This window comes from Sarcophilus harrisii, chromosome 2 (genome assembly GCF_902635505.1).
Source record: "Sarcophilus harrisii chromosome 2, mSarHar1.11, whole genome shotgun sequence".
Lineage (NCBI taxonomy): Eukaryota > Metazoa > Chordata > Mammalia > Dasyuromorphia > Dasyuridae > Sarcophilus > Sarcophilus harrisii.
In genome coordinates this window covers 44768530-44785793 of record NC_045427.1, presented here as the reverse complement: position 1 = coordinate 44785793, position 17264 = coordinate 44768530, and the positions used below count along the sequence as shown (strand labels likewise).

The following is a 17264-nucleotide window of genomic DNA, read 5'->3' as shown; positions in this document are numbered from 1 at the left end:
AGTGAGGCAGATTTGAGATAGGTGGGAGACTAGCAAATATGGGGCACAGACAGAGAAAATGGTCATAGTAGTCAGGAGATGGAGCATCTTATTTAAAGAACTGTGAACGTCACTGAGTGGCAGAGTACATGGGCATCAATAAGAATTAGGGCAAGTCACATCCTCTGTGGGCCTCAGTTTCCAAATATGAAAAATGGGGGGGGGGTGATTGGGCTTGGTGTCCTGTAGGGCTCTTTCCAGCTGGCAATGTAAGAGTCCTGTGAGAGCTTTCTCCAACCACAGCTGGAATGGGACTCTTCACCCTTCCCTTTTTTCCCCCGACAGAGGGTGGCTGAGTACACACTGACCATCCAGGCTGCAGACATGGAAGGAGAAGGCCTAACAACGACTGCATCAGCCGTGGTGGAGATTGCGGACGCCAACGATAATGCGCCTATATTTGATCCCCCAAAGGTAACATCCTTCCTTCCTCACCAGAATGAGGAGGACTGAATTCTCCAAACCATCCCCTTCTGGGCGCCCTTCTGGAATCACTGTCAGCATCCTAGGCAATGCAGAATAGTCTCCCGAAGAGAGCCTTAAGACCTGGATTTTAACCCAAGTCTATTATTTATGACTCATGAGATCTTTGACAAATTACCGCCTCTCAGGGCTTCATTTTCCTCATTTGTAAAGGGAAGGACTCAGGCTTAAATGACCTCTAAGAGTCATCCGGGACCCACCTACCACTTCTGAGCCAAGATCCTTGGAGCTCTTGACTCCTATTCCTCTTGGGCCACAAGGTGGCGTGTAGTCAAGGATCCATTGGATGGACTTGGAGTTAGGAAGGCCTTCCTTCTTGGGATTTTTCCTATTTGCGTGACTGGGCAAGTCACCCAACCCCTGCCTCAGTCCCCTCTGTAAAATAAAGGGTTGAGTCTTTATGGCTTCTAAGGTTTCCTACATTTCTATTCCTGTGAGCCTTCAGATGGCTCCCAGTGCCAAAGGGGAGACTATCAGGCCAGCCTTTCATTCTCAACGCCCTCCACCAGCATCCTTTTGTCTGGTACTTTGGGCCTCAGCTAGAGATGGGTAGAAGAGACTGCAGCTGACCAGAGAGCAGGCCTCAAGCTCCCAACAGTTCCCAACAGGTCCCAATGACCCTCCCGCCTTATGGGTATCTGTATCTCAGGAGGTTCTCGGTGGTCTGGACCAATGACCCTCCCGCCTTATGGGTATCTGTATCTCAGGAGGCTCTCGGTGGTCTGGACCAATGACCCTCCCATCTTCTGGGTATCTGGACCCCAGGAGGCTCTCGGTGGTCTGGACCAATGACCCTCCCATCTTCTGGGTATCTGGACCCCAGGAGGCTCTTGGTGGTCTGGACCAATGACCCTCCCACCTTATGGGTATCCGTATTTCAGGAGGTTCTGGGTGATCTGAACCAATAGTCCTCCTACTTTATGGGAGGCTCTTAATAATCTGGACCAGTGACCTTTCTACCATAGGAGGTATCCCCTTGGTTATTTGGACCATTTGTGGCTCCTTCTTGATTTGGCAGAAAAACAAGACTCAAGAGACTGGAATCAGGACAAAAAAAAAAAAAATGGCTTCTTTAGAGATTGGGGAAATGGGCAGGAGGGTGGAGGCCACACTAGGTTTCTCATGGTAAGTGGCCACTCTGGGTCTAAAACGACTCTGAACTCTTTGCTTTTGACAGTATGTAGCTGAGGTGCCTGAGAACAAGGTTGGGGTTGAAGTTCAAAGGTTGACTGTGACAGACCTGGATGCTTCCAACACACCAGCATGGAGAGCAGTTTACCAGATCATACAAGGAGATGAAGGGGGTCACTTTGCCATAACTACAGACCCAGAGAACAACCAGGGCATCTTAACGACCAAGAAGGTAAGCATATACAGCAGCCAAGGTCAGAAGTCCTTTTTTTTTTTCACACAAAGCCAGGAAAAGGCATCCTCAGATCATTCACCAAGGAATGTGATTTCTGGATATTTTTCTAGTACTTAAAAAAAAAATCTCTCAGAGCAGCTAGGTAGTGCAATGGAAAGAGCACCAGCCCTGGAGTAAAGAGGACTTGGGTTCAAATGTGATCTCAGATAAGTAATACTTACTAGCTGTGTGATCCTGGGCAAGTCACATAACCCCGATAGCTTCATCAAAACAAAAACAAAAACAAAACTCTGGACTAAGACACTTGCCCTCTTTTCTCCTTTTCAGAGGTGAAGGCTTATGGTTTTAGAATGTTGCAGATAATGTAAGATTTTTTTACTGTACTGATTAGTTTGCTGAATTTTTTATATTTGTGTATACATAAATATATATATTAAAAGATTTAGTTTAAGGAATGGCTCTCTGGGAAGGGGGAGAAAGGAGGATTAAAAAGAAAATGTAGGAGAGAGAAAAACAAAAGACATCAATAAAAATCCATTCTTAAAAAAACCTCTTTACTTTTATAATAGAAAAGAAAGGTGATATAAAAATAAAATTTAAAAAAAAAAACAACAAAAAACAGCTCACTTGTTTGTTCAAGGGAAGATTCCTTTCATTTTTCTCTTGGATTCCTAATGCTAGAAATCTGTACCCAGCACAGAATGGCTGCTTAATCAATTTTTGCTGAATCAGAAAAAAAATGTCTAGACTATTAGTTCTCCATCTGGTCTGTGAGGACCTTACACACATTATCTCTGAAGAGAATCACAGGAGTCTTAGGGAGCAAAGGAAGAGCATCAGCAGGGGTCCCTAGGGTCCAGTGGTCTCAAAGGTGCAATTGTTCCCCTTCCCTCTCAACCCCAGAGTGCTGCTAAGGGGAAACTTGCTCACACTCTCATTCCCTTCCACAAAGTTCTGGCAGGATGAGGACCTCCCTCAGGATGAGGACCTTTTGTTTCTCCCTTCAGGGTTTGGACTTCGAGACCAAGAACCAGTTCATTCTTTACGTCGTGGTGTCCAATGAGGCCCCGTTCGTGGTGAAGCTGCCCACATCCACAGCCACAGTGACGGTGCACGTGGCGGATGTGAATGAAGCACCCGCCTTCCTCCCACCCACTAAAGTGGTGGAAATCCATGAGGGTGCACCTATAGGGGAAAAAATCTGCACCTACGCAGCCCAGGACCCTGACAAACAGCAAAACCAGAAGCTCAGGTATCTCAGAATGACCTTTTGCCCAGCAGCTAGCAGCTTCCACTCTGTCTGAGATGTATCCCTACAACAGCATGTGTTTCTTGAACTGCACACAACCCCATTTCTTGTGTTCCCAGCTCTTGATGAGAAAGGGAATATAATGTTCTAAAGCATCCCTGTTTGGCATTTAAAAACCCTTCACACCCTGACCCAACCTCTCTTTCCATGCCTCTTTCCCATTTCTCTCCCTTTACACATTATGTTCTAGCCAACCTGGCTTGTTTGCTGTTTCCTGTACAAAAGGCCCCTAAAAAATGCTTTTTCATTCATTCATTTCATTCTGTATCCCTTTGCACAGTCTGTGCCCTCTTTCCCCCGCACAATTCCTTCTTTTTTATCTCTACCTCTTGGAATCCCTAAGTCTACGCAAGATTCAAATCCTATATGAGGTCTTGTCTGATTTCCTTCCTCGCCCCCCTTGCCCTCCCCTGCTGCTATTTGATTGGTTTTCACAAAACTGTTTCTGCCAGTAATTTTAGAGAGTGGCTTGAGAACATTCAGGAGGTTTGCCCAGGATCACGCCACTAATATGTGCCAAAGTTGTGGCTGAGTCCTTGTCTATTCTATGGAACTTTATATTTACTTATATTTATGCATGTTGTTTGTTCCCTTCTTCCCCAGCCTTCCCTGAAGGATGTCATTGTTGGACCTATTCATTTTTGTATCCCTAGTTCAGTGTTTGGTACATAGTAAGTGCTTAATTAGAGACGATACCCATTAGATGGTAAGCTCCTTGAGGGCAGGGATTATTTTTGCTTTTCTTTATAGAGTTTATATACTAGAGCTTAACACAGTGCCTAGCACTGGTGCTGGGTAAATGCTCCTTGAAAGGAATAGAATTGAGCTGAACCAAATCTCTGAAGTAATTTTGCTTTTTCTGCCCTCCCCCACCTCACCTTGGGGGTAGTAGGTAAGATAGAGCTACTAGGAATGGGGAAGGGCTTGACATTTGAAAAGGCTTTTGTCTCTTTTCTACCTGGCTAAGGGTCCTTTCCCTTTCTTCACTCCCAAACAACCAAATAGGCTGTGCTGCCCTCCAGGAATAGTTTCTCACTTATTTTTATGCTTTCATTTCCTAGTTATCAAATTCTGAGTGACCCTGCAGGGTGGCTAATGATTCATCCAGACAGTGGAGATATCACCTCCAAGGGCCTTCTAGACAGGGAAGATGAGATGTTTGTCACCAATAACACCTACAAGGTCATAGTCTTGGCCACTGATGATGGTAAGAGTTCCCAGTCATATAACAGAATTCTCTCTCTTCCTCTTCCTCTCTCTCTCTCTCTCTCTCTCTCTCTCTCTCTCTCTCTCTCTCTCTCTCTCTTTTCTTGTGTTGTATCTTATTGGTTCAGTAAATAATTTCCAATGATCAGTAGGATGTCAATTCATAAATGACTGTAGTAAAGGATTATTGACAGTTTCCAAGATTTGGCCTTGTATTCCAAGGTTGTATGTGGGTATGGACATGTGCTAACATTAGCACAGTTGTATCCTCACTAGTCATCCTGGAATCCTGGGTAGGGTTGTGTCCTAGTCTTGGAAGTGTTGGAGTAAAGATAACGAAGGTATTTGAGGAACTGAAAGATGCTAGTGCAATTGGTGGGGAGAGATGGGAAGGGATGGGGATGTTCCCCTAGAGCTTCTTCTAGAGGTCAAAACTAACAAAAGCAAAAAAAAAAAAAAAAGACTAACAAAAGCATCCCTGGTGGTGAGGGCCCAAACCCAGAAACTCAGCCCCAGAGTGGTCCTCAGGCATAAAACACTCATGTATATGTGTATGGGTAATTGTAACCAGGAATCCCTCCCGCCACTGGTACCGGCACTCTCCTGCTGACTCTCTTGGACGTGAATGACCACGGTCCCATCCCGGAGCTTCGCCAGATCACCGTCTGCAACCAAAATACTGTGCCCCAGGTGCTAAACATCACGGACAAGGACCTGCCCCCGCATACCACCCCTTTCCGGGCCCAGCTCACCCACGACTCTGATATTTACTGGAATGCGGAAATGAATGAGAGAGGTAACTTACTATAAGTATAGAGCTGTTGTCCTTGATGTTTGCAGGGAGGTTGTATCCATCACCAGTACTGAGCTCCCTAGGCCCCTAGAGCAGAGAAACATGAAGTATTTTCTTTCCACCTGTAAAGCCTTTACTTCCCTTCCTGACTTTTTGAGTCTACATCTTTAAAATGAGAATAATCATACTTATGTTACCTACTTCACAGGGGTCTTACAGGATGAGGGAATACTTATAAGATCCATTGTGAATGGGAAATGTTGCATAAATGTTCCTCATCTCTACCTCCAAGTCTCAGAGTTGAAAGGAACTTCAGAGACCATCTGGTCCAATCTATATCTGAACCCAAAAATCTCCTCCATAGCATCCTTGATAAATAAGGCCATTCAGCTTTTACTTGTAAAACCTAAGGGAGCTAGAAAAACCCTTTTCTCTCCAGGTAGCCCCACTCCATTTTTCATAGATAGCTCTCATCTGATTGGGAAGGAGTTTTTCTAGCTATCAAGGCAAGAGCCACCATTTTTTTAAAATTTTACCTATTTTTAAAATTAACTCATTGTTCCCCACTCACCATTCCTAGTCCTCCCCTTTGGGGCCCAAGCAGAACAAGTATAGTTTATCATCTACAAGACAGCTCTTTAGATACTTACTTGAAAACAATAGAGATCCTGACTCCCAATGACCCCGTGCCCCACCTCGGGCTAACCATCCCCAGCTCTTCCAACAAGTTCTTGAGGTCTCTCACCATCCAGTTTCTCCTACCCACACTTTGTGCTTAGACATCTGAGGCTGTGAGTTTTATTGCCTTGTCCTTCCACGTTAAGACATCCACAATGTCCCCCCCACAGGAGATGCTGTTGCCTTGTCACTGAAGAAATTTCTGAAGAGTGATGATTATGAAGTCCATCTTACTCTGTATGACAACCACGGCAAAGACCAGCTGACTGTGATCAAGGCAAAAGTGTGTGACTGTGAGGGCCACGTTTCCATCTGTCCCGGAGCCTGGAAGGGCGGCTTTGTCCTGCCTGTCCTGGGAGCTGTTTTGGCCTTGTTGAGTGAGTGCTTACTGTATGCAATTTCTGAAAGTCTAGGAACATCCTCTTCCCAAATCACTGATTTTTACATGATTTTTGTGCTTTTTAAAAAAAAAAAATCAGTCAACAAGCATTTATTAAACATCTATTATATCTCAGCTCTGTTCTAGGTGCTGGAGGTATCATTTATTACTTAATTATGAGGCAGCTCTCAGAACCTGGGAATCCTCAATTTATGCCTTCCTCTGACTTGCATTGGCTGTATGATGCTGGGCAAGTCATTTGGCCTTCTAACCACCAATGTTCCTGCTTGGTCTGTTTCCTCAACTGTAACATAGGGATGATAATACCCCTACCTCCCAGAATTGTTGTGAGGACCAAATTGTGTAAAGCTGTTAGCACAGCACCTGGCACACAGTAAATGCTATGTAAATGTTAACTGCCATTATTATTGCTACTACTGTTATCCTTATGGGATTTGGAGCCCTATGCTCTCTCCTTTCCAGTCCTGCTGCTTGCCCTCCTGTTGTTGGTGAGAAGGAAGAGGAACTTGAAGGAGCCCCTCCTGCTTCCCGAGGATGACACCCGGGACAACGTATTCTACTATGGAGAGGAAGGCGGTGGTGAAGAGGACCAGGTTGGAGATTCTGATGTTCAGAGAGTTGGGATTTGAGAAGGGAATCTCCCTGTCTCAGTCACCCTGAATTCATTGGCTACTCCCTATACTTTATAGAAATGATCCCCATCTAACCCAAAGATGGTTAAAACTTTCCTGTGGTCTCTCTTAACCCCACAAGTCAATTTTCTGAGCTCTCTTCATTCATCCCAAGATCCCCTCTGTCATATGTATGGTGGAGATATGACAAGGGCTTCAGAAACCCCAGACCCCCCAACTGAGCTTCACTACATAAACCAAACAGACAGGTGGCAGGGTTGGGAGGCCTGGGATTCAAGGCTGGGCCCCTAATTCATATGTTCTCTTTCTTCCTCAAAAGGACTATGACATTACTCAGCTTCATAGGGGCTTGGATGCCCGACCTGAAGTAATCCTCAGAAATGATGTGGTACCCACCTTCATCCCTCCCCCCTTCTACCGGCCACGCCCAGCCAACCCAGATGAGATTGGCAACTTCATCATTGAGGTGAGCAAAGGATTTACCCTATTTCTCCCAGAGGGTCCATCAGATGAATGTGGGTCTTCAATTTCTCTTCTTTGAATATATATATATATATATATATATATATATATATATATATATATATACACACATACACACACACACACATATACATACATATATACGTATTATATATGTTTGTGTATATATATGTGTGTTATCTTTATATCTCTCTTCTCCAACCCCCAGTCCCCAATTCCCCACCCCACACTTGCCCCAAGAGAATCATCCCTTATAACAAAAAGGGAAACAGTTCAACAAAACTGAGCCAGTCCATCACTATATACAGCATTCTATCCCTGTCATGCACCATCTCCTTCCCTTTTACAAAGACTGGTCTACATCTGAGGGCATGTGTCATACAGTAAAGAACCCGGCATCCTTTGCTGCTTGTCCAGCTTGGGGAGACTTATTTTCTGCCCTTTGGCTCTAATTCTATCATGGGTCAATAATAAGGAAAAAATTTCAACAATAAACACACAGAGGGACAGTCTTGGGTTACAGCTCCAAATGCCTCAGTTCTGATTCTGCCTTTGCTATTGACTCTCATCTTCATGGCACCAAGAAAAGAGCCTTAGATTTGTAGTTAAGAGACTTAGGTGTGAATACTGGTTCTGCCATTGCCACCACTGTGATGCTGGACCTCTTCTTCTTTATCTATAAAATGAGGCATTTTGGACTAGGTGACTTGAGTCACTTTTACATCCGTAGGATCTTTGACCTTCCACTTTTCCAATTTTTGTAAAGTGGCGACTTTAATCTTTGTTACCTGGGCCAGAAGGAGCCAGGATGTCAAGGTGAGAAACCGGCTGGCCCCTTGACCCTCTAAGAGGGAGTAGTAAGAGGAAGTATAGCTTCCCTGTAAGCTACAAGGAGGCAGGAGACCCCATGGGAATGCTGGCAGCCCTTTTCTCCAAATGTACCTATCCTGTTTCTTGTTCTGAGGGGCCGCCTCAGGATCTCAGCTTGGTTTCTACTCAGTAACATTCTCTAGCCCCAACTCAACTGTACACACACCTGTGGGGGGAAAACAACAACTGTCATTTGAGACAAGGCTTTAAGGAGGCTTAAAAGCTTTGTCAGTCATTCTCAATGTAAAGGTAGCTTTCATTTGAATTTGTACGTGAAGGTAATAGGAGATGGAACATTCAGCTCCTCCCAAACTAAAAGTGTTAATGGGGCTCCCTATTATTACTTCACTGACAAAAGGAAGTCACTTTTCTCTGGCTCTTTACTTCTTTATCTGGACTCTCTCTCTCTCTCTCTCTCTCTCTCTCTTTCTCCCTTTCTCTTTCTCTCTCTCTCTGTGTCTCTGTCTCTCTCTCTGTTTTTCTATCTCTCTTCATTTCTCTGTCTCTGTCTTTGTCTCTCTGTCTCACTCTGTCTGTCTCTGTCTTTCCTGTCTTCGTGTGTGTGTTTCTCTCTGTGTCTTTCCCTTCCTCCTCCTCTCTTTTTCTCCCTCTCCCCATCCCACCTACCTGTTTGTCCCTCCCTCATCCTCTACACATACAAATATACATATGTGATGTTACATATTCTATTATGTAACATTATGTTATGTTAAATATATTAAATGAATCCATATTATATCATATGTAGCATATTTACATTCAGTTACTGTTAGACTTTCTAGTCTCTTAGGCACAACCATCCAGGAGTGGTTGGGAGGGGAGGCTATCCACGACAAAGGGATCCCCACTTTCCATAGCCATTCTCTGGGCAATGGGACCCTCAGACCCTCCTCAGGGGGTGGCTCTGCTGGGCAGGTTGGAAGGCAGAGGCTGCCTCTTGGGCTTAGTAACTTCCTGGGTGCTCTGTGTTCTGCAGAACCTGAAAGCAGCCAACAGTGACCCCACGGCTCCCCCCTACGACTCCCTGCTGGTGTTTGACTACGAAGGAAGCGGTTCGGACGCAGCCTCCCTGAGCTCCCTAACATCTTCCAACTCGGATCAGAACCAGGATTACGACTATCTGAATGAGTGGGGCAATCGATTTAAGAAGCTGGCCGACATGTACGGCGGAGGGGAAGATGACTAGTGGAGGGCCTTTGTGCCCAGGACAGAATTTGTTTCTTGCTCTCCGGACTCCGCTCCTCCGAGCAGCCCGCTGTACCTCAGAGATAAAGTGACTCCTTGTTTCAAGCCTCCTGAATTTGTCAAGAAAGTGACTTAAATGTGAGCACTTTTCTCACTTAAAAACCTGGCTGAATCTGATGGAAATTTGGCCTAGGACAGCCTAGATAGCAGATCTGTCTCTTCCCAAGGAAAGAAAAATGGCAGACTGGGCTGGGATCCTTCTTTGAATCTGGAGATGATCAACATTCGTCCTACTCTAAATCTCTGCCCATTGCTGCCTCCTGGCCATTTACCCGGACCTCTGAAGGCCCAGAGTGACACTTAGCCATGCACTATGGCTGCTTCTACTAGCGGTCATCTCTCCATTCTCTTCTGCCCTATGTTTGGAAACAGAAGCCAAACAATGGCCAGAGAGAGGCTGGCCATCTCTAGTTCATTTCTTTCTGCATTTGGAGAAAAGGATGGAGCCCAGATGATGAAATCATCTCCATCAAATAGCCACTGGAGGTTATTTTGTTCTGTTTTGTTTTTTCCTAAGACAATGACAGCATTTTTTATATAGAATACTGGTAGATTACTTTTGTGTTTTTTTTTTTAAATATATATGTGTGTATGTGTGTGTGAAGTAGGCGAAGTGTCATGTTAAATAATACCAAAACTTTTTATTAAAGAAATTTAACAAAAGTATGGGAGGAAGTAGTAGAATTTTCTAAGGGGAACTTCTCTTTTCCTTCTCTCCTAAGTAGAAAGGGGAAGTGAGGGTCCAAGCAAGTGATTTTATTCTGTAGGGGTGAGATTTCTCTAGCCCTTAAGTGTTTACAAAGCCCTAATTTGTTTACAAATGTTTACAAAGCACTTCTCACTACAACCCTGGAAGCAAGTAATCTTACTTATCCCCCTTCTGTGAGCTGTTGAGTTACCTTTGTGGCCCATTCTGTTCTTGGGGGTTTGCTAGCAAAGGTATGGGTATGGTTTGCCATTTTCTGCTCCAATGGGTTAAGGCAAACTGAGGCTAAAAAGTGACTTGCCCAGGATCACACAGCCAGTGTCTCAGTCTGAATTTGAATTCAGGACTTTCTGACTGTAGACCTGGGCTCTATCCACTGAGCACCTAGCTGCTTCTATTCTCCCACAGTTAAGGAAACTCGGGCTTAAGGAAGAGGTTTGTTAATATGGGTTAGCCAAAACCCAGATTCTTTAACCTCTTTCTAGGTTTCTTTTTAACACATTGATAAAAGTAAAGGAGGGGTTGTTTAAGATGATAATGTTTAATATTCACATAGATTTTTATGGCACTTTTATCATTTTATTTGATCCTTACAATAAGGAATGGCCAGTAGGAAAGATTACCGACTCTGAATTCAGAGGACCTACATTCACATCTTGATTCTGATGCTTCTCACTGCCTTGGTGATCCTATTTAGCATTTCATAATCACTTGGGCTACTTGTGATTCTTTTTTTTTTTTAATAGCCTTTAATTTACAGGATATATACATGGGTAACTTTACAGCATTAACAATTGCCAAACCTCTTGTTCCAATTTTTCACCTCTTACCCCCCCCCACCCCCTCCCCTAAATGGCAGGATGACCAGCTACTTGTGATTCTTGTGAACCTCCCATCCTGTGACATAAACACTATTAAAATATTTTTCCTTTTCTACAAGTAAAGAAACTAAGATTCAATGACATGCTCAGGGTCACACAGCTAGTGAGTGTCTGAATAAGTCCATGCTACTTACTTCTAGGCCTGTGAACCTTAGAAATTCACTAACTTAAGGGTTTTGGGTTTAGTTTTAGAAGGGTGGGGGAGTATTGGGTTGCAATGAGAGAGGGATGGGAAGATCCTTTGTGGGGATTGTGTTGGCTCCTTTAATCAGAGGAGGATCTAGGGCTACCCTCCTACTTTATCCCTCCCCCCCCCCCCAATATAGTCTTCCAGTGTCTATTCTACCACCTGGCTGCCTCTTGGTACCAGGGTGTTCCTGGTAAGACTCCACTCCTGGAAATCCCCCATCTTGGGCCTCTGATAAGATTAGGAAAGGATTAGATGTCTTTTCTGAGGATTTCTGGGGCTGCCACCCAACAACAAAAGTCCTGGCCCTTTTCACAGTCTTTTCACACCTGCATCCCCTTATCTGGGGCTTTCCCCTCCCCTTTCTACAAATCCAAGCAAAGAAAGAAACTCGATCTTCCCTTGTACAAACTGTCACTCCGTAACTTGAGTTCCAAGTCTGGAGGAGATAAGGAGTACCTCAGCTGTGTGGTTGAAGCTGGCCTTCCAACTTTCCAGACACTCTGGGTATTTGGGAGAGGGGACCAGAGCAGACTCAAATCTGATTCTCTACGGATTGCTTTGAGAAGGAACTAGGATGAAATGATTAAAAATCAAATCAGGAAGCATTTGGTATATGCCTTCAATGTGCTAAGTATTCAGCTCAACCAAATCCAGTTTTGGGGGGGATTGTAATAAACATAATTTAAATGGGACTTGACCCAGCGCTTTGATATAAAGATACAGAAGCGCCCTGGAATGGGAAAAGGGCACTGGATTTTGTGGGAGTTCAAAACGTAGGTTCTGCTCACCTATGAACTTTTTTAGGATAGTCACAACCTGTTATGAAGGCTCAGTCCTTCATTTGTGAAATGAGGCTGAAAGAGAATCTCAGACAGCTTCCCCCTTCTACCTAGGGGATTGAGTATGGTTTGTTTCTAGAACTGTGTTTGAGGTCCAGTTCTGTTCTTTTCATGCTGGGACTGAGTCCTCAGTTTTCTCATCTGTAAAATGAACTGGAAAAAAAATGGCAAACCAGTATCTTTGCCAAGAAAACCTCAAATGGGATCCCAAAAACTCAGGTCCAACTGAAACAATTGAACAACAAATAAACATATAGATAGTTATATATGTCTACATATCTATATATAGACACACTGTGCAAAGGGAAGGTGTGTTGGAGAAAGGGGTGATTTTAGTTCTGTGTTCTCTAAACTAACTTGATCACAGAACACTTTAAAAAGTGTCCTGATGAGGGCAGCTAAGTGGCGCAGTGGATAGAGTGCTGCTCCTGAAGTCAGGAGGACTTGAGTTCAGGTCTCAGGCACTTAACGCTAGCTGTGTGATTCTGGGCAAGTCACTTAACCTCAATTGCCTTGTCAAAAAAAAAAAATTATATATGTGTATATATATATATATATATATATATATATATATATATCCTGATGGACCCCATCTATCCAGGGTAAGAGTTATCTCAGAATTAAGGCAGAAAGGAGGATGGGGGAAATTTTGGGACAATGTCATGAAAGGTAATTTTCATGCTGAAAAAATTGCCATGTGTTGTAGATAGAAAAAATGGAATTCTTGCTGTAACATGGAGAATTGCAATTGAATTCTATTACAGTCACCATTACCACTTGGGCCACTTGCTGCATGTCATAGTGGCTGCTAGGTAGTAAAGTGGATAAAGTTAAGAAATAGTCATCTTTCCGAGTTCTCATCCAGCCTCAGACAAGTACTAGCTGTGTGACTGTGCAAGCCCTTCACCTTGCTTGCCTCAGTTTCCTCATCTGTAAAATGAGCTGGAGAAGGAAATGGCTAAGCACTCCAGTATCTCTGCCAAATGGGATCATGAAGAGTTGGACATGACTGAAAATGACTGAATAATAAGTGGCTGACCTCAAAGACCTGGGATCTTGTCTCTGCTACTTACTGGCTTTGTGACATTGGGTAAGTCATTTAACATCTCAGACCTCTTCTGTATAAATTGCAGAGAAGGTGCTGACCTGCATAGGTAGAAAAGGTTCATCATGTGGGAGTCAGATCCAGAATATATCTCTGTCCCACCAAATGTGCTGAAATTCCCACACAATGGATTTCAAACCAAAAGTTGTATAGGACTTGGGGGTTATAAAATGTTTATCACTGAGCAACTCTTTTTTTAATTTATATTTTTCCCAGTTACATATAAAGCAATTTTTACCTTTGTTTTTAAAACTTTGAGTTCCAGATTCTCTGCCTTCTCTGCCCGCCCCCCCCCCCGCCCCCATTGAGAAGGCACATGTGAAGTTATACAAAGCATTTCCATAAAAATGCTGAGCAACACTACTTTTAAAAATAAAGTCCTTCAATTTTATGGATGCTTTTGGGAAAATAAAACAGTCACTTTCCAATAAATCCATCCCAACCCTGCCTTGCAACAGAGAGATGTAAAAGCCACACCCATTAGGGTAAAACAACATTCTACACCCCACCACCTTTGTGAGAGATGGGAAATGTTTTCCCTTCCCTGATGAACAAACCTAGTTAGCAAAACAGAGTGTTTCAAAAACTGGCTTTAACCAAGCTTTTTGGGCCACACTGTATTTGGGCCATAGGGAAAGGGACCTAGAAAATAGGATTTTCTCTCTGGGGATTGGTGCATACTCTTAAAAAGGGACCCACCCCTGCCCCCATGCTCCAGACCCCACCCCCCACAGTGAGCCAAGTATTATACTTCCTAATGGTCTATGAAGGGGCCCATTAGGGTGATAATCACTGGAGAAACATTTTTTCCTGCTGCTTTCTCAGCCTCCCCAAGGATTTGCATCAACAGTGGTCCAAAGTACGAGTTTTTCTACCTTTATGGACAGATGATGGCCCAATATGTAGAAATCCTAGACAATGGGAAAATTCCACCCCCATCCTTTTTATTTCCTGATTTCAGAAACTTCCTCCATTTAACACCCAACCAAGAGGCTTAATTAGCTCCTCCCCAGCTTAAAAACAAAAGGGGGGGGGGGGAAGCAACGCCTCCCCACCGCCCCACCCCTCCACTCCCACCTTCTAATGTGTTCCCCTTTCCCATTCCTAGACTCACTTCCCAAAAAGCGCTTTTCTGGTGAGAAATTTCTACAGCTTTCTTCATGCACATTTAGGTTCTGAAACATTTCAGCATCCAAGGCCCTCTTCTCTTTTCCCCCAACCCTAAGTACAATGTCTGGCAAGCCAGTAAGTATTTGATAAATTCTTTTGACTTAAAAGAGCTGACAAGCTATCCCTTGCTCTGACCAGTAGAGGGAAGCAGAGAGCAGCTCCCAGTAGCAGCACCCATGTAAATGCTCAAGGACAAAGGATCCCAGCATGTGAAAGCTGGATATGATCCTCACCTGGGTTCCATGGATAAGTGTCAGGGAGCCCTCAATGTCAATTTTAATGCTCCTAGAAGGAAAGTATTTTTTTATTTGTTTTTACCAGCTTCCAAATGAAATGTAGTATTTTCTTCAATTTATATTAGCTTTAATATCACCCTGAGAAGGGGTCAGAGAGCAGCCCAAATCACAAAAAAAGATTCAAGCCCCTCCTCTTGCGTCGTCATTTGGCAAATAAAACACCAAGACTTGGAGGGAAGGATCTGCCCGCTTTTCACCACCTCATGGCTTCTCTCAGGAGAAGGGAAAAGGAAAGGTGAGAAGACAGTATATTAATTAAAAATTAATTTAAAAAATTTCTCTCCTCCCTCCTCCATCCCCCATCAGCATCAGTAGGTGTTCATGGGGTTCCCAATAGAGACCCCAGAATCGATCTAGAGTTTATTATGGCTTGAGAATTCTGCAACCTCTGCCCCAGTTCAGAGGTTGTGAAATCTGATCCCTTTCCTATTGTTTATATTTGAATCTGGCTTCTGAAACTCAAGCCTAGCAACCTAGGCATGTGGAGGCTTGCAGCTATGCCTCCTTCAGGAAAGAAGTAGGGTGAGATTGGCAGGGAGTCCAGGGTTTGGGGTACTTGTGGAAGAAGTTATAGGGCTCACTCCTTTCCCAGCAGCTACTGGTTGGAGGAAGGGCTCCCGACTCTAGTCCTGGATCTTTGACACGGTTTTAAAGATACATCTTCTGATCTGTGGCCGACATGCTTGTAAATAGGTAGTATAGATACTGCAAATGATCATCTGGTGGCATAGGGGATAGGAGGGGGCCTGGAGGCACATGCTAGCTGTGTGATCTGTGCTGACATACTGTGTCACATATATTGGCTTTGTAGATGGGCAAATTATTTAACCTCTGCCTATGTTTTCTCATCCGTAAGAGGGGGAAAATAATAGCACCTACTTATCTAAGGTTCTTGTGAGGATCAAATGAGACAATATTTGTAAAGTATTTTTAAAGTAATAATTAATAATAATTATTTATTCCCAAATATATGTAAAAACAATTTTTAAATTCCTTTAAAAATTTTTTTTAGTTCAAATTCTCTTCCTTCCTCCCCTCCTGCTGCCCTGAAATGGTCAACAATGTGATATAGGTTGTACATGTGCAATCACGTAAAATATATTCCTATTTTAGTCATGTTGTGAAAGAAAACAGACCAGAAAAAAATACAAGGAAAAAAAAAAGAAAAGAAAAAAGTACACTTCAATCAGTTCTTTCTGTAGAGATGGATATGTTTCATCATGAATCCCTTGGAATTATCTTGGATTATTGTATTGCTGAGAAGAGCTAACTCATGCAAAGTTTATCATCGCATAACATTGCTGTTACTGTGTACAATGTTCTCCAGATTCTGCTCATTCTGCATCAATTCATGTAAATCCCATGTAAATTGTTAGTTTTGCCATACCGTTTTTGTTTTCCTAGCAGTTTTTGTCAAATAGTTCTTGTCCCAAAATTGCACAATATTAGTGTCTGACACATAATATGTGCTATTGAAATGCTGGTAGGTATTGTCATTGTTGATATTATTAAGTTTCCCATCTGTCCTGGGTATTCCAAACTTATACAGTAGGGGACAGAGGGTTGGGCCTGGAGACATATACCATCTGTGTGACCTATAGTGATATTGTGATCCTGGGCAAGTCACTGACTACATTTTCTCCTCAGTAAGAGGGGCAAAATAATGGGGTGTATAATAACATAATAATTTCACTGTTAATTTATTGTCAGAGGACCTGGATTAGAATTCTTACTGCTAATCAATCAGTATTTGATGGTTACTCTCAGTTTCCGAAGTGACAAAATAAGGAAATTGAACTAGATAATTAATGGCTACAAAAGCCCTCACTAAATTTCTCCTTCTCTAGCCCATCTTTAAGTGTAGCTTTCCCTCTTTACAAGGAAAACTCCTTGAGGAAAGAGACTATCTCTAATATCCAGATTGGTAATAAACCCTCATTAATTTACATTTATTAATATGTGTTCTAATGACTGAGCTAAGAGCTGAGGATACCAAAAGAGGCAGAAGACAGTCTTTACCCTCAAAGAGCTTACAAGCCTATGGGGGAGAAAACATGCAAAGAAATATAGACGAAGCAAATTATTTACAGGGTAAATAATAAAAATGATTAACATTTATATAATGCCTACTATGTGCCAGGAACTATGCTAAGTGTTTATTTTTTTTTCCGGGTGTTTTGCAATTATTATCTCATATTCTTACAATAACTCCATTTTATGGAAAAGGAAACTGAAACAAACAGAGGTTAAATGACTGTTTACCTGGAGTTGCATCACTAATAAGTATCTGAAGCCATATTTGAACTCAGGTCCTAACTTCAAGCCCAGTGCTCTAACCACTGCGTATCCTAGCAGAGAGAAGGTACTATAATTAAGTCATATAGTAAGTGCTTAATAAATGCTTTCTCTGGATAGAATGGCTCTTAGTCCAACCCCTACATTTTATAGATGAGGAAATAAGGCCAGAAACATTAATTACACCCAAAGTACTACAGGTATTGAGAGATAGAGGCAGGTCTAGAGAGACCAAATTCAAACCTCCTGAGTGTCCCAGTCCCCTTTCGGCAATTAGA

General features: G+C 43.0%; 1 protein-coding gene and 1 long non-coding RNA gene across 2 annotated transcripts in view; one reads left to right on the top strand and one right to left on the bottom strand.

Moving 5' to 3' along the window:
- Positions 1 to 10170, top strand: part of CDH3 (cadherin 3) — a 47891-nt gene extending 37721 nt beyond the window's left edge. Inside the window, exons 8-16 of the mRNA XM_031950095.1 lie at positions 325 to 453; positions 1700 to 1885; positions 2896 to 3140; positions 4259 to 4404; positions 4975 to 5199; positions 6045 to 6251; positions 6737 to 6867; positions 7226 to 7372; positions 9236 to 10170. Coding sequence (XP_031805955.1) covers positions 325 to 453; positions 1700 to 1885; positions 2896 to 3140; positions 4259 to 4404; positions 4975 to 5199; positions 6045 to 6251; positions 6737 to 6867; positions 7226 to 7372; positions 9236 to 9445 — 1626 coding nt within the window. The 3' untranslated portion in view covers positions 9446 to 10170. The remainder of the gene's footprint in view (positions 1 to 324; positions 454 to 1699; positions 1886 to 2895; positions 3141 to 4258; positions 4405 to 4974; positions 5200 to 6044; positions 6252 to 6736; positions 6868 to 7225; positions 7373 to 9235) is intronic.
- The window catches only part of LOC116421302, a 58999-nt gene that overhangs the window by 7500 nt on the left and 34235 nt on the right, over positions 1 to 17264 (bottom strand). Inside the window, exon 2 of the long non-coding RNA XR_004231615.1 lies at positions 5209 to 5283. This is a non-coding gene — a long non-coding RNA (uncharacterized LOC116421302). The remainder of the gene's footprint in view (positions 1 to 5208; positions 5284 to 17264) is intronic.